The 23,281-nt window shown below is 34.7% G+C and overlaps 3 protein-coding genes and 1 long non-coding RNA gene across 6 annotated transcripts; 3 read left to right on the top strand and 1 right to left on the bottom strand.

Moving 5' to 3' along the window:
* The first annotated feature begins 4,121 nt into the window (after positions 1-4,121).
* On the top strand, positions 4,122-8,842 carry LOC133697563 (type I inositol polyphosphate 5-phosphatase 10-like). 3 transcript variants are annotated; one of them, XM_062120204.1, is made up of 11 exons: positions 4,122-4,253; positions 4,870-4,952; positions 5,163-5,238; positions 5,835-5,919; positions 6,057-6,161; positions 6,297-6,825; positions 6,956-7,149; positions 7,252-7,360; positions 7,714-7,862; positions 7,945-8,192; positions 8,281-8,842. In XM_062120204.1, exons 2-10 carry the CDS (start codon positions 4,920-4,922, stop codon positions 8,144-8,146), a joined length of 1,482 nt encoding a protein of 493 aa, XP_061976188.1. In that variant the 5' UTR covers positions 4,122-4,253; positions 4,870-4,919; the 3' UTR covers positions 8,147-8,192; positions 8,281-8,842. The 3 variants fall into 3 exon arrangements, with proteins under 3 accessions (XP_061976188.1, XP_061976189.1, XP_061976187.1); XM_062120205.1 differs by lacking the exon at positions 4,122-4,253 and adding an exon at positions 4,319-4,504 and having other exon boundaries at positions 7,285-7,360; XM_062120203.1 differs by lacking the exon at positions 4,122-4,253 and adding an exon at positions 4,320-4,504.
* Positions 8,843-9,422: 580 nt separating this feature from the next.
* Positions 9,423-10,622, top strand: LOC133697564 (uncharacterized). The gene is made up of 2 exons (XR_009842896.1): positions 9,423-10,255; positions 10,347-10,622. It is a non-coding gene; the product is annotated as an uncharacterized LOC133697564 (long non-coding RNA).
* A 1,286-nt stretch (positions 10,623-11,908) lies between these two features.
* On the top strand, positions 11,909-16,196 carry LOC133697561 (probable pectinesterase/pectinesterase inhibitor 25). The gene is made up of 3 exons (XM_062120201.1): positions 11,909-12,731; positions 14,908-15,265; positions 15,353-16,196. Exons 1-3 carry the CDS (start codon positions 12,072-12,074, stop codon positions 16,057-16,059), a joined length of 1,725 nt encoding a protein of 574 aa, XP_061976185.1. The 5' UTR covers positions 11,909-12,071; the 3' UTR covers positions 16,060-16,196.
* A 40-nt stretch (positions 16,197-16,236) lies between these two features.
* Positions 16,237-18,261, bottom strand: LOC133697562 (putative pectinesterase/pectinesterase inhibitor 24). The gene is made up of 2 exons (XM_062120202.1): positions 17,173-18,261; positions 16,237-17,053 (listed from the first exon to the last, which is right to left on the bottom strand). The coding sequence occupies exons 1-2, from the start codon at positions 18,203-18,205 to the stop codon at positions 16,377-16,379; spliced, it is 1,710 nt and encodes a 569-aa protein (XP_061976186.1). The 5' UTR covers positions 18,206-18,261; the 3' UTR covers positions 16,237-16,376.
* Positions 18,262-23,281: the final 5,020 nt, after the last annotated feature.

A 23,281-nucleotide genomic window follows, 5' to 3' on the forward strand; every position in this document is an offset into this window, starting at 1 on the left:
TTTATATTCTGACTTTTCATTGTCAGATGTTATTAACAGTAATAGACAAGTATATATATATATATATATATATATATATATATATAAAGGAACGTATTCTCTCAAGAGGAGGAGAAGAGACTCTCAGATAAAACTTTTTGTCAATTCTTAGAAAAATTATTTCTGCAAAAAATAGGAATCATTATTATTTAAAGTGAACATAGTAAATTTTTTGGGACATGTTAATATATTTTCTCCCTACTGCTATTTGCTTTTATCTTTCCAACGTAACTTATAACTAATTTTTTGAAGCCGATTAATATTATTTTTGCATGAACATTGATAATATATATATATATATATATATATATATATATATATATATATATATATGAAATGTGCTGAGGATTGTTCAGAATCTCCTCCTCATTCTTAGCCATCCTCCCTTCCATATAGTGGCTGATCCATAATTATAGGAATGTAATATATTGTATTTATGTTGTGATTCTTTCCTTCTCAATTATTCAGCTATACATGTATACATTTTCTATATAAATGATCTCTCCACTTCGATGTGTGGTGGTTTCTCATAATATTTTCATGATATTAGAGTCCATTCCTATTTATTTGAAATTTATTTGATAAATTTCCAGCTCAAATGACTTTCACTTGAGGGGATGTGTTAGAGAATAATATAAATCATATTTTAAAATCTAACCTAATAGCTTAAACTTTTGGGTTGAATTTGTTTTTTACATGATATTAGAGCCATGTAAAACGAGAGTGTTCATTGAAAAATATCACGTAATAAGTAAAACCTATTTTTGATTTAATAGGATCTGGGCCCAGACATCGCAGTGAAGAAAGTTCTAAAATAAAGGTGAATCTAGTATTATTAGTAGAAAACGAAAGATTATGACTTTTAGCAATTTAACACGTAGTATAAATACCAAGATTGGGCAAAATAAAAATAAGAGATAAGTGTCCTTTTTTATTCAAGAAATAAATAATAGAGTGATTAACATGACCAAACGCATATGCCATACATCATACAACGCCATAAAGATGGATTTATTTAGGACATAAATGAAAGCAACATTGCCTCGCTTTAGTACATAAAAATTGTCATCACATCTTTTTATTGTCATTACTGTTCTTGTGATCTTGTTCTGAATAAAAAAAAAAAAAAACCAGTAAATATGACCAGAAAAGAAAAGTCTTTAGTCAATTTAGCAATGGATAAGAGATTTTTGATGAGGTGCGGTACTAATAAAATATAAAGCTATTTTAAATTCACATAGAGTTAAGAGGTACCTGAATGAGTGATGAGTAGAAAAGCCTCATTTCAAAGCTACTCTTCACATTCTTCCGATCCAAGCTACATATGTGCTCTAATTAATAGAATCTCCTCCTAATTCTTAGCCATCCTCCCTTCCCTTTCATACCGTGATTGACCCATAATTGTATAAATATAATATATTGTATTTATGCTATGATTCTTTCCTTCTCGATTTTCCAGTTATACATGTATACATTTTCTACATAAATGAAACGTGATTTCCACCTTGCTGTGTGGCGGTTTCTTGGAACATTTTTAAAATGAAATTCATATGAAAAACTGGTTTAAAAATACTAAAAATGCTCATCTTAAATTTGCTTTTTTTTTATATATATATATGTAAAATAGACTGTGTTTTAAAATTATTTTTCTAAAAAAAAAAGTGATTTTCCCACGTTTTTGTCCTCTGTTAATGAAATTAACCTGAACAAAGTTGCATGAGATTTGATAAGTATAGGTAATAAGAAAATAATTATTTCATTTTCTCTGCATTCTATTTTTTTCTTCTTGTGTCTATTTCATTTTCATGGAGTGTATGGTAATAGCTAGTCACTTCTTTAAAGTAGAACAAAAGAGATAGAGATAGTGAGAATAAATAATACAAACTTTTATATTTTTTATTTTTCAACTAAACATATCTATGTGTATTAGTCTATTTAATTTGTTATATTCGGGAACACTAGTATAAAATTTTAATTTATATAAAAAAAACTTTTTAAAATGGAAAATCCAAGAAATAATTAGTTGTAGCTGAGCCTACAAGATAGATTCATAAGCAGCAAGTTATTTTCCCTTGTTTTAATAAGATTATAATTTTTTCTTTGATGATAAAATAACCTTGATTGATCATCAAAGTTTTCTTATACGTTTCTGAATATAAGAGAAAACTGAAAATATTTTAGAAAAAAAAAAGTAATTTACACAACAAATTAAGGAAAGGGAAGATCAAGATACATGCATGGCAAGTGAAACACCCCCTCCATACCTTGAAAGTCAAGAAATACTAAAATTTATTATTGTTCGAGGCAAACTAAGCAAGGGCAGTAGATTCGAGGTGGTTTCCTGGGATGCTCGAACTACACGTCTAATTTTGTGTAAGGAGTGTCCCTCTCGGTAAACATCGAACAAAACAAGACTCGGATGCATGGTCTTTGATTTACACAAAACTCATTGAGAAATGGATGAGATTTTTGAAGCACAAAAATAGAAACCCTAAACATGTTGTCTGTGGGAGCAGGGGCTCTCTTTGGCCCTTTGCCCCCATTGAAACCAACCATTCTTCCTCTATTCTAGGGATCCTGTACTTTTCCATGGATGCAAGTATTGCAGGAATTTGGTGTCTGCATGCTACCTAGCTAGCTACTTACTTCACCAAAAAACAATAGCTACTATTTACAAATCTTCCAAACATTAAACTAGTCTCTGGGACCATGCATCTGGGTCCTCACAAGTGATGCCCACTCTATATATATGATATATCTTTTAATATGCTGGCTATGCTATGATCGGCAATGTATAATCTTGTATTTACGCTCCCCCGTAAGCAGGGTTTTAGGGTTAAAGGCTTTGAATTTGACTAATAATTCAAGTATGCTTGGAATTTTGACTCAATCATTACTTCAATGTTTCTCAGATGGATAATTCTCAGCAATGTTATTAAACTCGTGGAGCTGTTCCATTGATCAACCCGATCGAGATCTAAGTAACAATCAAGTTAAAAAACAAGTGGAAGTTGATTTAATTAAATTCGGTGATGATTTAATTAAAATTTAATTTGATTTTTAAAAATTAAAACAAGGTAATTTATTTTAATTAATCCAAGTTAACTCATTTTATTCTTCAACTAAATCATAATACTAACTTTGATTCTTGGAGCAATTGCCATGTGATGATTTTCCTTACTATTTTTTTCCCTTGACACGTTTATTATCATTGTAATTGAACATCAAGATTAAATTACATGGAGATAACTCCCTAGCTGTGAGCTAGGTCAAAACTTGCAGGAAAAAAGACGGGGTTTTCAGAAGCGGGGGGTTAGCTTACCGAAGATAAGCAGGGGGGAAGGAATGTAGGAGGGAGGGATTCTTCACCTTAACCCATGCATTCAAACACCATCCTCTCGACAAAGAGAAATTAAATGAAGTTCAAGTGGGCCAAAAGTGAGTTTTCTGGAAATCCATGCTGTCTGTAGACTGATAGTCGTCGTAGTAGATGGCAAAGACCCACTCCCTCTCAACTTTTAAAACTGCCAGGAAACCATTACCTCCTTTTCCCCCACAAAACAATCTCTCTCCTTCCATCTCTATGACTCCTGATATTTGCTTTGCAGGCCACATACACGTGGGGGTCCACTTTCCCATTTCCTTTCCAAGAAAACAAACCATCAGAATCCTTCCTTCGACGACGAACAAGTTCTTGAAAGGACATTTAAGATTCGATCCCCACTCTTGACTGTTTCCTTTTGCGCTTTTATTTTCTCGACAAAACCATAAAATAATTGATTAAATCAATGGCAGAAAGAAACTGAATTGTATTAACAAAAGCCAACTGTTGTTTTATTATTAACCCAGTTTGAACATAAACAATGTATCTAAGATGTAACTCAGGATTTTGATACGCGAAGACAGAACAGTTTACTCACACGAGAAAAAAAGAGAGAGAGAGAGAGAGAGAGAGAGAGGATGAAAAACATTTTTTATCATTTCTAAGATGTGATTTTTTTTACTCACAACTGCAACTTAAACACCGTAATTTTTTTTTTTTAAGAAAAGGAGAAAACCCAAGTCAGATCTTTGCACGTACATCAATCATAGAAACAGAGACGCACCTTTCGTTAACTTCAATATCACCAGTTGCGTTGGTAAAGAGGGTCTTTTTTAATTGCTTGTTACAGATAGACAACAGTCCTTCCTCAGTTCTAGAACAGAATATTCAGGTTCTTTTACTTTCTTTTCAAGTATTTTTATTTTTCTTTTCCTTGGCTACTTGCATTTTCTTGCGTTGGCTCAGTTTTCTATGTGTTTTCATTGGCTGAGATGCATTTGCTTAGAAAGTTGACTTTTTCGAGAAAACCCCATCTGGGCTGTCAACTTTCCTTGATGGGGTTGCAGCCCTTATTTATGTCTTTGATTCTCTCCATCACCTATCTTTTCATGGATGTGATGCTACTGTGATCCTTGTTTTCTGGTAAATGGAGTTCATGGCTGAAATTCATTTCTTCTTTTTGACTGTGTTTTGGATCAACTCAACTGGCATTGTTGAACGTTGAATGTTTCTTGGTTGAAAAGATGGACACTGGAATTTTTGGTTCCGAACCTTCTTTTGATCATTCTTTAATGATAAGTTCATTGATTGGCATGGTTGATTGTTCATGGATTGATATTCTTTGATTTTTTTTTATGGCCTCTTGATTTATTACCTTATTTAATTGCGATATGATTTATGTCGATGTCACTCTTAAACCTTCCCTTCCTTGTTTTTCCCCAATATTCCTATGGAATTTCCGAGCGATGGACTCTGATGCAATCACTGAATTTTCTCTATTTTTGAAGGTTTTTGATTTGGGGCCATTGTCATTGATGAAAATAGAGCAGTTTCAGACATGACACTGAGGAATCAAGACCAGAACAAGAAGGTAAATCTAGGTTTATTTGTTCGCTTAATCTTCGTCTTTCCTGCTACTCCGTTTCTGCTCTTTTTTCAACCTTTCTTTGATCCATAGTCCTAAGGAACTGAACAGGTGACCATCACGGGGCTATTGCATTCATTACTGCTTTTGATCACGTAGAATACATTACTTGTTCAGTCTTTCGATCTATAGCCATTTACTGCTGTGTTTTTGCAGTCTTTTCTTCGAAGATTTTTCTTGCAGAAGGAGGAAAAGGGGAGGAAGGCAGAGAAGGTTTCATTTGATTCGTCTGGTGAGTAATGAATCACCAGTGATTTGTTTCTATCTTCATGTGTGAAGAAATCACTCTTTTTTGGTTTTTTTGAAACGGAAGATTCATAGAGAGATAATTTTCTTTTCATCAGATTCCATTCAATCTTCTTTTTTCCACAAATCGAACAATTTTCATCTGTTTTTTTTGCCTTCTATGGCAAGTAAAAAACTGGTCCAAAATGTAAAGATGAAGGGTTGGAAAGGCATAGATAGGAAAAGTAGAAGTGTTGTCAATGGCGAGAGCATCTTTGCAATTTGCTCCAAAATTGAGAACATTTTCGTTGTAAACTTCTTCCAATGGAGAAAAGGAATCAAGAACGGTATATCTTTTCTCTGTCTATCACCCCAGGTGGATGGTATTTCTTTTCCTTCCTTTCTTCCTTATAAGTACTTGCTATCTTTGAATCGAGTGGGTGTACTTTGAGAAATGCTTGGATTTCTCTGCTACCACAGATGATATTCCTTCGGAGGAAGTTTTTCCTGCGCGAATTGCTTTGTGTCCTCAATTTAGATTACAATTTTAAAGTTTTGCTTTGTTTTTCATTAAAAATCCTATCTTCTTCTTTCCAATTGCAGAACCACATTCTGATCCATCGCTCAAGTCTCTCTTGTCTCACCAATTAAGCTCTCCAATGCCAAGAAGTCAAACCCAGTCATTTAGGTAAGCATAAGATGGATTTTCTTCTGTTTCTCTTAAATTTCCTAGTTTCGATATTTTTTTCGTCCTGTTTTTAATCTCAATATATCTGCTTATATGAAAAATCTAATAGTTTCTGGTCAAAACTTCTCCCTTCATAGAGTTTTCGTAGCAACATGGAATGTCGGAGGGAAATCTCCTCACAGTGACCTCAACCTAGATGATATTCTTCAGGTTCATGATGAATCAGATATATATGTCTTAGGGTATGCTCTCTCCCTCTTTTCCTGCTGTATCCTTGTATTTTATTTTTAATGGTTATATACCAATATATTAAATTCTTTCAGTGCGATGAGGCATGCTGATTTGCTCTTCATTTTGTTTCTTTTTTGAATTGTCAGTTTTCAGGAAATTGTTCCATTGAATGCTGGAAATGTGCTTGTGGCAGAAGACAATGAACCTGCCGCAAAATGGCTGGCTTTAATCAATCAATCACTGAATAGATCATATAGTGTGGCTTCAAGAGGATCAAAATCACCCCTTTGCAGCTCACTTCGCTTCCAAAAACCTTCTCTTAAAAAGGTCTGTAAGTCTTTCAGGACTGAGAGTGGACGGAGGCTGAAGACTTGCAATTGCTCTCCCATATTGGAAAGGAAGTATAGCAAGGATTGCTGTGTTTGTCCCCCACCAGCAAATATGACTGAGGATTACTGTTCTTCTGAAGAGGATGAAGATGGACTTAGCAATTATGTATCTACAGAAATTTCCTCTCCAGCTAGCGCCAACCAGATGAAGTACAGCCTTGTAACAGGGAAACAAATGGTCGGAATATTTGTTACTGTTTGGGTAAGGAAGGAACTTGTGCAACATGTTAGCCATTTGAGAATCTCTAACGTTGGCCGTGGGATCTTAGGCTGTCTTGGGAACAAGGTAATTTGAGACGTAGACATGCATTGTTTATGAGCATAAGCTGTTCACGATTCATGTTTGAAAATCAAGACAGAATTATAGACCTTACTCATTTGAAATTATTGTTAATTACTTAATTCTCTGGTTGCAGGGGTGTATATCTGTTAGCATGTCTTTCCATCAGACAAGTTTCTGCTTCGTTTGCAGTCACTTGGCGTCAGGAGAGAAAGAAGGAGATGAACTTAGGAGAAATTTGGATGTCATAGAGATACTTAAGAACACACAATTTTCAAGAATTTGCAAATCTCCATATATTCGAGCGCCTGAGAAAATTATGGATCATGAGTAAGCATCTCTGAAATCACTAAACAAATAGTCTAATTCTGTCTTTGAAAAATCTTTCTTAATTTAATGCCTTGACACTAAAACCTGTTTTGATGTCCCTAGTCGGGTAATATGGTTGGGGGACTTGAATTACAGGATAGCTTTGAGCTATTCCGAGACTCGAAAGCTTCTGGAGCAGTATAACTGGGATGCACTTTTTGACAAAGATCAGGTACCTTCTTTGAACTTGAATAGAATAACTCTGAACTTGGAGCGATGTGAAAACGGCATCATCCATTTTGTTCCCTGCAGCTCTGTAGAATAAATCTTTTCCTTATCTTTTTCTGCGAATCTCGCCAAGGGTTAAAATAACAAAAACCGAGATTATCTCAAACATTGACTATGGGTGGATTGCAAGAATGTTATATGGAACTTAAAGAAGTGTTCATTATTATTCAATGACCACAAGGAATGTTTGTTTGTATTAACAGCCACAGTATTTATTCTCTCGATGGAGGTGTACCTAGTTTCAGTTCCTATCTTTTTCCTGCATACTCAAACTGAATTCGGTCCATGTTCTGACAGCTGAAAATTGAGAGGGAAGCAGGGCGAGTGTTCGGAGGATGGAAAGAGGGAAAGATCTACTTCGCACCAACATACAAATACTCCTACAACTCGGACATTTACGCTGGAGAGACTATTGAAACACAAAAAAAAAGAAGAACTCCAGCGTGGTATATTTAGTTAAAAACTACACCTATATCACTGAAATTAAAAACTTTTACAAATAAGTTGAATAGCTTAAAAAAATTGCAGGTGTGATAGAATACTTTGGCATGGAGGTGGGATACATCAACTATCTTATGTACGCGGAGAGTCCAGGTTTTCTGACCACCGGCCAGTATGCGCAACATTCATAGTAGACGTACAAGTTTCTAATGGTGGATTAAGAAAGGCATTATCAGGCTTTAACATGAAAGTTGCAAGTGAAGAGCACCTGCCTCTAACAAGAAAATAGTATTCGAGTTCGTGTACAGTGCTGATGATTGTTTTGATTCATAATAGTGAGTTGTCCAACAGCTATAACTTCATTTGTTTTTATCATGACCTCTCCATACTATGTTGCCTAACTGTTTTTTTTTTTCCGGCCAGGTTTCCGATAAACTGACGTAGCTGCTAGAAGACAGAAGAGACAACTAAATTTTGCCGTTTATATCCAAATTTTTAGATTGAAAGCATGATATTCTTGCAGTAAAATATTGTAGTTGTGCAAGCTGTACAGAGCTTTCTGCAATTGGTGAGGTGCGAGAAGCTTTCTCTGTGGATATGATTCTTCAAGAACTGTCCTAAAATTATCATAGTCGAAGCACCTAGGAAGCGTATTCTACTGTAGTTTTTCAGGAGTAAAAATTATGCCAGAGAATGCGAAGTTTGCTGTGGAAATAACATGTTTTATGCTTGAGGAGTAAGGCTTATTCTTTTTGTTTTTGTCAGAGATGAGATGAAGGCATGGATATAATAAACATGTTAGGTGAGTCGTTCTTGTGATTGATAATTTCTTGGTCTGGTCCATTTTATATTCAAAAACTTTGTCTATTATCTTGCCTGATCAAGGAAGTGCTAGCATTTTTTACAGATTGTATAACTTGGGAGTTAGGACTTTTCAATTTTAAAGCGTCAGAAACCACCATTCTGCAAGCTTTTACTTCGATTTGATCACCGTGTTCTCTCTTTGCTGTCGTGCTAAGTCATTTTTCTGCTGCTGATTCCCTCTTAGATTTGGATTCCATTAGGTTGCGTTTGGTTACTGTTAGAAACAGAAATAATAAAGATATAAAAGACATATCTCCTTATACTTCAGCACTTTATGTTTTAAAAGTATAGAAACTCATTTCAAAATATTTATTTTACTCTTCAACTAAATATATTTCTATTTCTTATGTATTCGTTTATTATATACCCTGAAATACTAACCAAACGCAATCTTTAAAAAATTTGAAAGGGCAGAGGAGTTATACAAATGATGTGAGTTAATGAACTATAGTTTGAATTATCATGTACTTTTCTGACAATGTCTCCCATATAAAACGTGTAATAAAAGGAAGGTAGTGAGATGAACTTGGCTCTGGAGCCTGGACCTGTGAGTTTATACTGGAAAAAACCAGACCAGGTGAGTCTCTATTTCTGTACTGCAAACCAGCTCATCCTGATCCAAGTTGGACCAGTGTTAACTTCTCAAAGCAATGACTAGAACTCTAAAGTTTGCCTACCATGTGCAAATAATATTAATAAAGTAGAAGCAGATGAAAACAAAGATTGCAAAGCTATCTTTCTAATTCCCAGTTGATAATACTGTAATCAGTCAATGTGATTAGCCTCCTGATTATTCTAGTTACATAGCCCTCAGGCTTTCAAACTGATTTCTGTTCTTCTGCAGATATCACCTTCCATGCTAATTGTTTATAAGGATAATCACGTCATCACCAATGTAAATGTGTCATTAAGGCCATTGTCAAATCACTTTAGTAGAATCCTAAGCTAAGCCAGCCAATCATCATACTATTTGATCACATGACTGATCATCACATGACTGGTAAATTATATTAACAATCTCACTAACCAAATCTGCAGGGTTTAGGTTTAGCTTTGGAACTTGGAAGCAGAATAGTCAAAGATTCATCACATGACTCCCACACCAAATTTGAATTTAAAGAAGAGATAAACTTTCTAGTAAGAAAGCAAAAACAAAGATATGGAGATAATCTCCCTTACATGTTCTGTTTCTCTCAATATATAAGTCATTACAAAGTGATCTTGGCTAGCACAAGCCCTACTTTCACTACATAGAAGACATCTTGTGAGTTAAGAAAGCAATGAAACCTAGCTGCTTCAAATCATTGTCTGCTATTATCTATGCAATAATAGCTCTAGCAATGCTTCTTTCAACTGGGGTTAATTTAGCTCATGCAAGGGATCTGCCAGCTTCCTCTTTGGCTTCAACCAAGTCACCAAGCTCTCAAGTTCTCGTGAATTCAGAGTCAAAAGAAAGCATGCCGAACACAACACAGACTGTAGCCGCCAGCCTTAGAAGAATACCTCCTAGCGGTCCTAATCCCACACAGAACAAGTAACCATTTATCAGCTTCACTGCTACATTTTTAATGTGCCCTCTTGAGAATAACCTTGAAATAATTGACTAAGACATGTTCGCGTGCCAGGTCCAAGCCTCGAGTGAAGGGATGATTTCGTAGGGAGTGGGAAAGGAAGCTTCAAGATTTTGCTAGCTAGCAAGAAATGTTTGCAATTGGTTTAATTTGTTTGTCTTTTTATTAATTTTTTTTGGTTTGAATTAGTTGATTTTCTACCAGCCTCCTGTGGAGTGTTCAAGCTAGCCAGCTAGCCAGCCATGTGTTTTTCTCTTCATTGGTTTAGGTGGGACAAACAATTTATGAATCATAGAATGCAAGATTATGTTTTCAGTGTTTTGGATTTAACTTAGTCAAGTTTTAAAGAAGGCTGAGTGCTCATTTTGTAACGTGATGTGCCGAACAAAAATATATAAAATAATATTTGTTGCTGCCGAGTTGCTAAACGGTGCCTGCCTGAGACAATGATTTGTGGTGGCGGGGGAGAATACCTGTACGTATGAAAGATGGCGTCACAGTTACCTGATTCATTGATTGAAGCCATCACTCTCCATTTCTCTCTGTGTAGAGTCAGAGAAAAGCCCACAACTCAATAACTCTCTTGACAGGACAACCTTTATTTCAGCCTCTGGTTCTGACGCCACACCACACTGTGACTATGATATTTATTCGGTAAAAAAAGAGTTGTTTTTTATTTAAAAAACATCATTTTTATTTTTTATAATTTTAATTTGAGAATATCAAAAATAAAAAATCTTAAGAGAATAATACTTTAATATAATTTCAATTAAGAAGTGCCATATGCAAGCGTTACTTCATAAGAAATATATATATATATATATTTGTGTTTATTGATTTAGTCCAAGGCTAATTAAATCCATGTGATAATTTCTTATCAAGTATACGATTTTCATGCAAAGATTCAATCATTCATGTCTTGTAATAAGAGAGTTCCAAACTATATGATTTGTGAGTCCAATTATTTATATCTTGGACCGACTTGCATGATTGCATGCATGCCATTAATTTAAAATAAAAATCTAGAGTTGAATTACTAAATAACACCTTGCCCAGATAAGTACGCATAGCTAGTGTGGACACGGGACAAGGATGCGTATAATTATTCAGATATATATACAAAAAATGAAAATAGAATAATTAAAAAGAAATTTGGTTAATGGCTCATTAATCGCGTCCTTAATTGTATAGGAGCATTTTCCTCATATGTTATTGTATCTTTTAATATATCTTAATTTATGAGAAAATAATTTTTTTAAAAAAATATAAATTATATTTTTTTAATTAATATTTTAAGAGAGTTTTCAATAATATATATATTAGTATGTTAATTATAAATTACAATTTTTTTAATCAAGATTTTAAATTTTTTTTATGTTGTACGTACGCACGCGCGTATGTCAAACTATAATATATATTAATTAACTAAAATATTTTTAAATTTGTGACTGATATAAACACATCTTATGATAAAATTAAACAAGCAAATTAAACCTTAATAACTTCTCACCCTCCTTTTTTTACTTCACACAAATTATTATTTCATAAAAATGAAGACAGTAAGTACTGCCTTCAATTCCTTGCAAGTTCCGAACCCTAACGCCAAAAGGTTCCACCTCCCTAACCCAGAGTGAACACACTTCTTGACTAACTTCACAAGCCGACACCTCCCTCCCCATACCTCCAATAATTATTACGCGTTTTCCTTCTCTATATAAAGCCCAAAAATCTTCATATGCAAACACGTACGTTGTAGAAACCATACAAAAAAGAAAAAAAATGCAACGCCCATCATCATTCTTCATTCTCCTCTTTGCCTTTCTTTCGATCTTTTCACCTTTGTTGATCTCCTCTCAATCTCCACCACCGCCAAATTCACCTTCCAATGCATGCAAATCAACCCTTTATCCTAAGCTTTGCCGTTCAATCTTGACAACCTTTCCTTCATCTTCCAACCCTTACGAGTACAGCAAGTTTTCAGTCAAACAATGCCTTAAACAAGCAAAAAGACTGTCTAAAGTCATCGACTATCACTTAACACACGAAAAACAACTTTCCAAAATGACCCATGAAGAGTTTGGTGCGTTGCAGGATTGCCATGAGTTCATGGAACTCAATGTGGACTACTTTGAGACCATATCTAGCGAGCTGGTAGCAGCCGAGTCAATGAGTGATGTGTTGGTTGAGAGAGTCACGAGTCTGCTCAGTGGGGTAGTGACCAATCAACAAACTTGCTATGATGGGCTGGTTCAGTCCAAGAGTAGCATTGCCGGTGCTCTGTCCGTGCCTCTCTCCAATGTTACTCAATTGTACAGTGTGTCTCTAGCTCTGGTCACACATTCGTTGGAGAAGAATTTGAAGAAGAACAAGAGGAGAAAAGGGTCTCCTCAAGGAACCGTGACAAGGGGGGTTCGTGAACCGCTTGAGACTCTTATCAAGGTACCATGGATTTCAATTTTTGTGTTTTCCTCTAAAGTTTAATGCTTCCTCGTGTTAATTAGCAATTGTTTATGGTAGATTTATGTGATTAATTGTAAACAAGGGTATTGGCCTACATGGGTTAGGTTCAAGTCTATGAAATCTCATTAGAGCTAAGCTTAGCTTAGGCTATTATAAAAAAGGAACAAAGAAGACTTAGCTTCGGCCATGGAGCCTCACACCTTTCTAGACTGGGCTATAAATACTAGTGCCTTTACCTAGGTGAAGATTCAACGCATGTGCACCTCGACCAAGAAACAGTCCACGTCTACTCTATGGTTTAGGTGGCCCTAAAGAGCAAGGGCGTGGTGATTTTTAAAAGTAATTTTTTATGTAATTTTTAGTTTTTAATGTTAACGAGTTAAGATTATAAAAAAATACTAAAAGAAAAGTCAATTTTTTTATAATAAAAAAAAAAACAAATCCTTAAAATTTATCAAAGGATAATTTTAAAAGTAAAACCATAAAAGAAATGTAATTCAACTGGTTAGATCATGAATTTGCTTTCTAGAAATCATTAGTTCGAGTCTCATAAATCTCAGGGTCATTAGAGTCATATATAATCGTTAATTTCAGAGCTCGTAAAATTAGTTGAGATGTGTACAAGTTGATCCGAATACTCACATTAATCTAAAAAAAAAAAGTAAAATCATAGGTCTGTATTACCAGAAGTGCTTTGATTTTCTTCATGGAAGGGAAAAAAAGAAGAAGAAAATCATATGCTCAATTCCGTGGACAATTGAGCATAACCTGGACTCTAAAGTTTGATTCAATGAATATCACTCGAGAACAGAGTTAAAGATCTGAACAAACATTGCTTGCTCGAGTGACTTGATAGAACTGAGTTAAAGAACAGGTCAGCCCATCCTCATGTGGGGCTAGGTGGATCTGGTGAGATAAGTTTGTCTAAACTAGGAAAATGGCCAGCACACTTTCCTGACGACAGTACTGAATCAATAAATTTAGAATCCATAACTCGGGGTTCTCCTTAAAATATTATTCCAACCAGATTTTTAATAATTCTATTGACTTAACCATGCTCGATCATATAATATATATAAAAATACTGTACCGAATCTGAAAACTAGAGCCAGTAATCACTTTACGACTAACGTCACACACAGCAAATTGGCCAATGCAATGCTGAACTGCTCCAGCTGTCTGTGTTAGCACAAGTTGCTCTGTTAAAATCAAAATTGAGTCCACTTGGTATGGGATGCGTAGGTATAATGTTGACTTGACCATTTGAAGTTCGGCAATTCATCTACCAAGCTCGCAGTTGAAGTGATTGAATACGATTGAAATTGTTGATATTCTCTGGGGCCTCTCGAATCCTCCAAAAGTAAAAAACTAAAAATTCTCATGTCATATACTTAGACACATTGTTAAGAGCATTTCTGATTTCTTTAAACCTTTTAAGCTACTGGTTATTGCAACATCTTTAGATCACAAGTGGTGCTAGAGGGCATCCGATGCTGCCTGCTAGAAATAAATTACAAACGATGTGACAAAAATTTGCAATTAATATTGCAGTTGCAGACGGGATCTAATGCTAGAGGATATACTGTCATGCATGCCTTATCCATTGTCAGATGACCAGTTTCAGGGCTAAATTCATTGCGTCTCGGTGCGGAACTTGAGCAAACAGGATTGTTTGAGATAAAAAAAAATATTGAAAATCCTAGAGTTGATTCGATTGAATTCGTAACCTTGTCATGTCACTCAAGTTTGGCTAACAATGTTCAGAACTGTTTGAAAAGAAATTCGACCTGGATCGGCGGACTTAGATCCGCATTAAATTTAATATTTGTTATCTTTAACAATAATAAATTAGTTAGAATTAATAACGAGTGTAAACAAAAAAAATAAAATTTTAGTGTCGGTGTGCCATGTATGATGGCAGGAGAGAAAAAGGTTTACTTCACATGTTTGGTCAATCATTTCAGAGCACAAGCACGCTATGCCAGAGGATGTCACATGTTTGTGTCTGCAATTGATAAATCTTTGTGTGCTTGAGTTTTCTCAAAGTCAAAACTCTTCAAATAGTTATTATAGCATGGCAGACCCGTTTATAAATTACATTCAATAGTTTATAACTAAAAAGTTGGATGAAGAAATCTTAATCAATGATTTGCAGGCTTTAAGGAAAACATCGTCCTGCCATGAATCTCGCAATTGCCACAGGGGAGAACGCATCCTTTCTGATGATGCGGGGGACGATGGGATTCTTATAAATGATACGGTGATTGTTAGCCCTTACGGTACTGACAACTTCACAACCATTGGAGATGCCATTGCCTTTGCTCCAAATAACTCAAAACCTGAAGGTGGCTACTTCGTAATATTTGTTAGAGAAGGGATTTATGAGGAGTATGTTGTTGTTCCTAAAAATAAGAAGAATATAGTGCTGATTGGAGAAGGAATAAATCGGACCGTCATAACGGGAAACCATAGTGTCATTGATGGCTGGACAACCTTTAATTCTTCGACTTTCGGTAAGCCAATGACCACTGAGTTTATAACTAAGGGGTGAGTTTTTACTGATGTTTAAAATCCTGACGAGTCTCGATTTTATGCTGCAGCTGTTTCTGGGGAGCGATTTGTTGGAATAGACATTACGTTCAGGAACACGGCAGGCCCTGAGAAGCACCAAGCAGTAGCTCTGAGGAACAATGCTGACCTCTCCACATTTTATCGGTGCAGCTTTGAAGCCTATCAGGATACTCTTTATGTGCATTCCTTGAGGCAATTCTACAGGGAATGTGATGTATACGGAACTGTAGATTTCATTTTCGGAAATGCTGCCGCTGTTTTTCAGAACTGCAATTTATATGCTCGCAAGCCAATGCTTAACCAGAAGAATGCCTTCACTGCGCAAGGTCGTACTGATCCAAACCAAAATACTGGCATCTCCATTCACAATTGCACGATTGAAGCTGCACCTGATTTGGCTATGGACAGGAACTCGACGGACAGTAACTTGACTTTGAACTTTTTGGGGCGACCTTGGAAGGAGTACTCTAGAACTGTAATCATGCAATCGTACATCGGAGAACTGATTCAGCCGGTTGGATGGCTAGAATGGAACGGAACTGTTGGATTAGACACCATTTACTATGGTGAGTTTCAGAATTATGGGCCTGGTGCAAACACTAGCAGGAGAGTGCAATGGCCTGGTTTTAATCTGATGAATGCTACACAAGCTGTGAATTTTACCGTCTACAATTTCACAATGGGGGATACTTGGTTGCCTTACACTGACGTTCCCTTCTCTGGAGGACTAGTTTGATTATAAATAGGGGCTTATTGCTTCACAATTTTATTCATTCTTAGTTGACACATCCTGGATTTCTTGTAATTCAGCGATAAGACAGATTGTGAGGATTTTATGATCAAATTAATAAAATAAAATGTATTTAGCAGCAACTTATCTTGCCAAGAAATTTCATCGCTTGAGACTCTAGAATTGTTCCAAACTCAAGTTTCAATGAATCAACGTGTCATGTGAAAAGGATAAAATAAATTGGTGTAGGAAAACAACATAAAGGAAACAAAAACATGAAAGGAACACAAAAAAGGAAGCGTTCTCTGCAAAATGTATCACAGTCAGAGACCAGGTTTGTAGCTAATACCAGTGCCTGTGAGCCACTCTTCTCCATGTATGAATGCCTTCACTGTAAATTTACTAGCTTGTTTATTGGTGATGGTTTTCAAGCCCTTCCATTTAACTCTGTTCTTTGTTGAAGCACCAGGCCCGAAATTCTCAAATTCAGAATAGAAAATGGTAGGAGGTGCTGTATTTCCTGTCCATGGCAACCATCCAGCAGGGTCGATCAAGCTCCCCATCATAGAACGCATGAATACAGTTGTTGAGTAATTCTTCCAAGGACGGCCAAGGAAAGTTTTGACAGAGCTCAAGTCGCCGTAAGGCCAAATGGTACAGTTCTGAATTGAAATTCCAGTATTTTGATTAGGGTCAATCTTGCCTTGTGCAGTGATGGTGTTCTGTTGGCCTTGCATAGGTTTCCTGGGTAGTATGCTGCTGCTTTGGATGACAACAGCTGAATTTCCAAAGATGAAATCAACTGTTCCATATATGTTGCATTCGCGGTAGAATTGCCGATTGGCGTGTGCGTAGAGAGTGTCCTGAAAAGCATCCATGCTGCATCTGTAAAAGGCCGACATATCAGCATTTGACATCAAGGCAACTGCCTGATGCTTGATTGCACCAGCTGTGTTACGGAAACCCATATCTCTAGCAATGAATCCCTTCCCAAACACAGCTGCAGAAAAAGGAAAATGAGTATCAGCCATTTAGTTAATTCTAAGTTTCTAACCTCTATCCCCGTAGCTAAACTTTGGTTAGCATGCAACCATATTGGAGGATTAGTCCTGAACTTACCAAATGTTGCAGTTGAGAATGTAGGAGTTCCATCCACAACGTTCAGGCTTGCCGATACAATTGTTTCCTTCATTCCATCACCAATCATCATGACATTCCATTGCTTCTTCTCGACACGAACATTTTCGAAATAAATTCCTTTCTTCACATAGATCACATACCTCTTCTTGCTTTTTTCAGGAACATTTTTTAGGGCATCGCTGATTCTTTTGTACTTTCCAGACCCATCTTTAGCCACAACAACATCAGCCTTCTTCTTCAAATCTGAACTTTGAAGTAGTTTACGATCTTCTGGATGCAGCCACTTTGGCATCTCTTGGTCTTCGTAATTCATTAAGCGCCTATGGATGTTCACTGAGCTTGCAACCTTGGAAATCCAAGTGATAATTGCCAAGCTATTGCTAGTCAATTCACTTGAATTCTTGAGATAATCATGAGCAGTAGCCTCTAATTTCGTCTCCGAAAGGCCATCAATGCATGTTTGATAGCAAGTACCCGAAGTACTTAGCCAACTTCTTAGATCATCCACAATATCAATCACATTGACACCATGACCCGCTTCCAATGAGTTATCAAGATGGTCCAATGCCAAACTCAAAAGTTCTTGGCAATTTTCCAAGGCTGTAATTGTCATATTATCCTTGACACCATTGTAAAGCACCCCTCCATCCTTGGAGAAATGCTGAGAAGCTTTTGATAATTCATTCTTGGCCACTTGGATTGCCAATTTGAAAAGCTCCTCAGGTTGAAGCTGGTCTGGTTTAGCCACAGGAGCAAGGCTATTGTAACAAGAATCCTTGTACAATGTGACATCACAAACAGCTTTCACTGATGTAGAAAGTGACTTATCAGCTCCACCCTTCTTTGAGTTTCCACTAGAAGCGTGAGTCCCCACCACAGCAGCAACAACAATGGCAACAAGAAGTATTGAAGAAAGGCTTATGATGGTGATTCTTTTCCGGGTTCTTCGACGAGCCTCGAGCCGTGCTTGCTCAGCCTCGTCAAGTTTTCCGTAGGCTTTGAGAGAAGACATGCTGAGCACTCTTTGTTGTTGCTGTTGTGCTGTTTATGATGCAAGGAATAATGGTGGGTGGAAGAGGCTTTTATATGTTACCAAAAGGAGGTGGCATCTCTGTACGTGCAAGCACAAGGGGAAGGCAAAGAATTTTTTCAAATTTGAAAATGTTGGGAGTGCTTCCCATGTCGAAGCATGGCGAGCTGTGCTCGTAATGCTTTCTGGTGTAGTTGTTGCCATGTACTAGCCTGTCTAATGCAATGACAGCACTTCTTTTTCTCCTTGGAGCTATTGCTCAAACATCACAGAACCATGGTCTACTTTTTTTTAAAAAAAAAATAATTTTAAATAATAATCCAAACATTTTAAAGGTGATTTACCTTTATTAATCACCAACTTGATTGTATCAACGAATAATTAAAGAAAAGTCAACTAGTATAAAAAGGTTTGAAGCATTCCATTCCAGGACACTTAAACTAATTTCTTGAGCAATAGAGTGATCTACTATCCCATTTGAAAGTTCAACTTTTCAAACCAAATCCAGGCATAATCTGATGAGCAAAATGAATTCCATGACCCTTTAAAAAACATAATAATAATAATAATAATAATAATAATAAAGGCTAGATGGTGGCTGATCGTAGATAGAGTAAGTTATTAAATTTGTCTTAGGCTAAAACCATTAAATAAGTTAATCTGATCAATTAAAAAACAGTATTGTTTTATAAATTTTTTTAAAAAAACTAAAATTATATTATTTTGAAAAAAATATATTAGATTTTAACCATGTTGTTGGTCAATTAAAATTTTTCTCACTCAATATAATTTGAAATTCAATCTGAAGCGAGTAATTAATTCATTAGACTACAACTAGATTGAATAATATGTATATATATATAAAAAAAAAAAAAAAAACTAGCCCAAAGGCCTGCATTGCTTATGGGCTTATTGGAGTCCAAGAAAGAGAAAGAAAAAAGTTATCCGTGGCTCAAAGAAAAATGTTCTCCCAATTTAAACGGCTAGCTACCATTATCTTAAATAAATAAAAAGGCTATTATTATATTACACCCATAAATTATTTAAAAAAAAATTAAAAGCCAACTCCTATGAAGCAGTTTGTGGCTTCCCATCCCAGGCTGCTACATATGAAATAATTTTCAGAGGGTTTATCGCTAATTTTATTTATTTATATATTTTTCCCGTATTACTGTGGAAAATATTTGTTTAATGGCGCTAGCTGAACGATCAACCACCGTTACAACATTATAATAATAAAAATAATAATAATAATAATAATTAAAAGTCAACTCTTATCAAACAGTATGATGGCGACTGCAAGTATGGCGCTGGCACACCAAGAAATTAAGGATACGGAACTTTCAGTATAAGGTGTCATTTCTAGAAGCCCTGAATTAATCGTGATCTCCTGTGGCCTGAATGTTACGCCGTAAAAATTATTTTTAATATTAATGTATTAAATAATATGAAAAAAATTTTAAAAAATCAAAATCTTTAATTATTTTTTTTTAAATATAAATAAAAACAATCAGAATCAGGCTCTTACTGGATACTACCTCCCCCTCCTGTCAAACGTGAAGGGTACGTGGAGGGGTGGGTGTGCATATCCTCTATAAAGAAGAAAAGGGGTATTGAGACTCTCTCTCGTCGACGAGGAGGGAATTTACTCTTCTCCTAGCTAGAAAACACCTTATTAATTGCCACTAAAACAAATTAAGTATCAATTAATAGTTTGGTGTTGTATATTGGCAGATACCTCTCCATGGAATTTATTATTCAACCAAGTTCGATCGTCCAACCTAGTGAGCTTTCCATATTTTCCTGTTTCTTTCAAGCAGACAATTTTTTTGGCCAGCATTGTTGTAGACATATTATCCGCTTTACGGTCCAAGGGTTACTTCGTGGGAGTGTCTTTTTGAGAACAAAACTCATTACGTGACTCCAACTCGTAAGTAAAACAATATTTTTTAGATAATTTATCGTGATATCACACTACATATTATCGCAAAATAATCTAAAATTACCAAAAAAATTAAAAAAAATTAATTACAAGTCACCTCATTTTCTTAAAATGAAAAGGAATTAATAATCGTTCCTCTTTGATTGTGGAATTTATGTTTATTTATTATTTTATGTGATCATATATAACTACAAAATATTTCTTGGGGGTATAAAATGAATCTTGAATTAGAATTTATTTAAAAAAAAATCAATTAGAGCATGGTGGGTGTTGGTGATAGTCATTGGCCACCATGACATATATAGTAATGTACAAGTTGCTGCTTGATTGTCATGGAAGCATATCGACCACAGATATTTACACTACTACGTTTGAGAAGGTATGAAAAAATTACTTAACTTATTAATTTAAGATTTTATCATTGATAAAAACAATTCCTTTTCTAAACTAGAGATGTTTAATTTTATTTTTGAGAATCTTTTCCTTTTAATTTCTTACTGTTTCCACTAATGACAGTATGGTTCGATTTGAAATTATGTTTCAAATGATATTTTATACGAATTTAAATTTTTTTATTTTTAAAATTAATCTTTTTATGTTTTTAAAATGTATTATTATCAAAAATAATTTTTTAAATAATATATAATTTTAAATAATTTTTTTTAAAAAAAAAACTTCTATCACTGCGTGCAAACATCATCTCCAGTTCATTCCTACACCTTTCGTCGCCTTCCCTTTCCTCTTTCTTTCACTCTTCCCGTCTTGTTCCCTCCCCGTTTTATACCCAAACAAAGTGTTATACGACTTTTGTATAATTGTCGTTGAACAGAAACATCAATCATGATCTATATTGACGTGTAAATTAATGGTTTATTTGCAAATTAGTGTGTTATCTATAAATTATTTTTTAAAAAAAATATAGTTGAACGACGAACATTATCTATATTGGCCTATCAGGCTGCCGGTCCAGATTTTAGAATTGTGGAATTAATTTCTACGGGTGGCATGCAAATATATTATATTATTCACATGGAAGTATAAAAAGACCCCCAAAAGTCCCATCACTGTCATGAACTTTGCTTGAAATACGAGTTCCAATCCCCAAAGCCAACCAGTGCCAAAATATCCTCACGTCCTTTATTTAGCAGAGATTGCAGAGGATAATTCTAAGAAGAGAGAGAGAGAGAGAGAGAGAGAGAGAGAGAGAGTCCAAAACTCGCGAGGGGACAGGGAAAGGTTGAAAGGGTTGGCTGCCACTAGATTGAATCATTTTATTCGAGGAGGTGACATGGCCTCCACCATTTTTAAGACAAGGTGAGACCTACTTGATGTGATACGTGTCAAGTTCTGAGAGGGATGTTTAGGTGGGGTTTTTTACATGGAGGCAGCTGGTTTCTCCACCTGTGTGGCGGCTGCTACTGCTCCTTTCTTTTCTTTGCTTTTTACTGTTGAGGAAATTAACACAGAAAAGAAACAAGGGAGCACTCAAATGACGTTGATGGCAGATTTCTATTTTTGTTAGATAAAAGTTTACAAAAAAACAAAAAGGTTACGTTTTAAATGATTTTCACAGTAATTGGCTTTGGAGCTTTGCCGGTGCAATAATTACAAGTTAATTGGAAATACAGGAACTTCTATTTCTAATTTTTTTAAAAAAAACTAAATTGATGTGTTTCTGGTGTTTTTTTAATAATTTTAATATATTGATATTAAAATAAAAAAATCTAAATTTTTATTTTTTTTTGTTATCAATTCAATAATTTAAATTATTAAATTAAATCTTAAAATATAATTTATATTATTCTTCACCACCCATGTACATGTTTGAAGTTTCAAGGTTTATTTTCATTCCACGGTGAAACGTGACCGTTCCACAAAAGAATTATGTGCAGGGGGACACGAAGCCATATTTTCTTATGACTTGCTTGGCATTCTAACCAATGCTAGCAATTTTACTGAATAATACATTTTTTTAAAAAAAAAAGAATGTAGGGTATGGTTTCTGTCTAAATTCATTTGAATCGAGTGAGGAATAGTAATTGATGATGCTACGGAATTTAAAATGCTCAAGAAAGAAAAAAGTTTAGGAGTGTTAATTTGTACAGTTGATAATTATATATTTATGCCAGTATTTTATTTCTCAAAGCTCAAAAAGTAGAAGATGATAAAATAACTAATACCTATGAAAAAAAAGTTAATTTTAATAGGGTTTAATGACTCTCAAGTAATGAAATAAGTGATTTTTAATTAAAAAAATATAATGAATAAAAGAATAAGCTCTAAATTATAAGAACAAGAATGTTTGTTCTTGTATTTGTATTATAAATACTTTCATAATTAAAATATAAATGCTTCGACAATAAAAATTATAAATCATTTACTTATGTGATTTAGAGAATATATATAGCTCCTAAAACTTATCTTGTTACTTAAATGGAATGGTTGAAGTGTCATTTCTTCTTGGTAATGTCATTAATAAAAGATAAATATTTCCCACGCAATATTAATGAGGAACAAATATCTCTTACATAATATTAATGTTGATGAAAATATAATAGGTTCTTAAAATATTTTTACACGTCTAAAGGTGTAGAGAGATGATTATTTTTAACATTAATATTTTACGTTAAAAATCATAATAATAAACAAACAAAACCAACATGAGGTTAATAATAATCATCAAGCTCATGCCCCCTTTCTCAAAACTCAATGTAATAACCACCACCACCTTCCCCTCTCCCTTTCTTTCTTTTTTGAAATAAAAAATATTTAGAAATTGCTAGATTATTATCTCGGAAAATAAAATACAAAAATGATAGGAATATAAATGTGTTCGGTTAGGGAAATAAAAACACAAATCTATTTTTAGAATGATTTTTAATTGATTTTTTATGTTTTTAAGATGTCAAATCCATGAGAGATATATATATATTTTTTATTTTTATTATCTTCACCTCAAATCAATAGCCAGATATTATTATTATTATTATTTAAAAAAAACATTTATTTATCCGTGTTAACATGGTTGACTGTCCATGAATGCATTGCCACCATTGGAAGAGAAGTATATATGGATCCAGCAAATCATAATTAAAAATGCTCTTACAAACTCTTGC

This window comes from Populus nigra, chromosome 6, assembly GCF_951802175.1.
Source record: "Populus nigra chromosome 6, ddPopNigr1.1, whole genome shotgun sequence".
In the NCBI taxonomy this organism is placed as follows: Eukaryota; Viridiplantae; Streptophyta; class Magnoliopsida; order Malpighiales; family Salicaceae; genus Populus; species Populus nigra.

Bases quoted from the DNA above. Each gene is read 5' to 3' on its own strand.
- LOC133697563 (XM_062120204.1), top strand. From the start codon at position 4,920: ATGACACTGAGGAATCAAGACCAGAACAAGAAG. The intron at 6,826-6,955 runs GTAATTTGAGAC...CTCTGGTTGCAG, and splicing joins TAGGCTGTCTTGGGAACAAG to GGGTGTATATCTGTTAGCAT. The intron at 7,150-7,251 runs GTAAGCATCTCT...TGATGTCCCTAG, and splicing joins GAGAAAATTATGGATCATGA to TCGGGTAATATGGTTGGGGG.
- LOC133697561 (XM_062120201.1), top strand. From the start codon at position 12,072: ATGCAACGCCCATCATCATTCTTCATTCTCCTCTTTGCCTTTCTTTCG. The intron at 12,732-14,907 runs GTACCATGGATT...AATGATTTGCAG, and splicing joins CGCTTGAGACTCTTATCAAG to GCTTTAAGGAAAACATCGTC. The intron at 15,266-15,352 runs GTAAGCCAATGA...TTTATGCTGCAG, and splicing joins CTTTAATTCTTCGACTTTCG to CTGTTTCTGGGGAGCGATTT.
- LOC133697562 (XM_062120202.1), bottom strand. From the start codon at position 18,205: ATGTCTTCTCTCAAAGCCTACGGAAAACTTGACGAGGCTGAGCAAGCA. The intron at 17,054-17,172 runs GTAAGTTCAGGA...CTTTTTCTGCAG, and splicing joins ATTCTCAACTGCAACATTTG to CTGTGTTTGGGAAGGGATTC.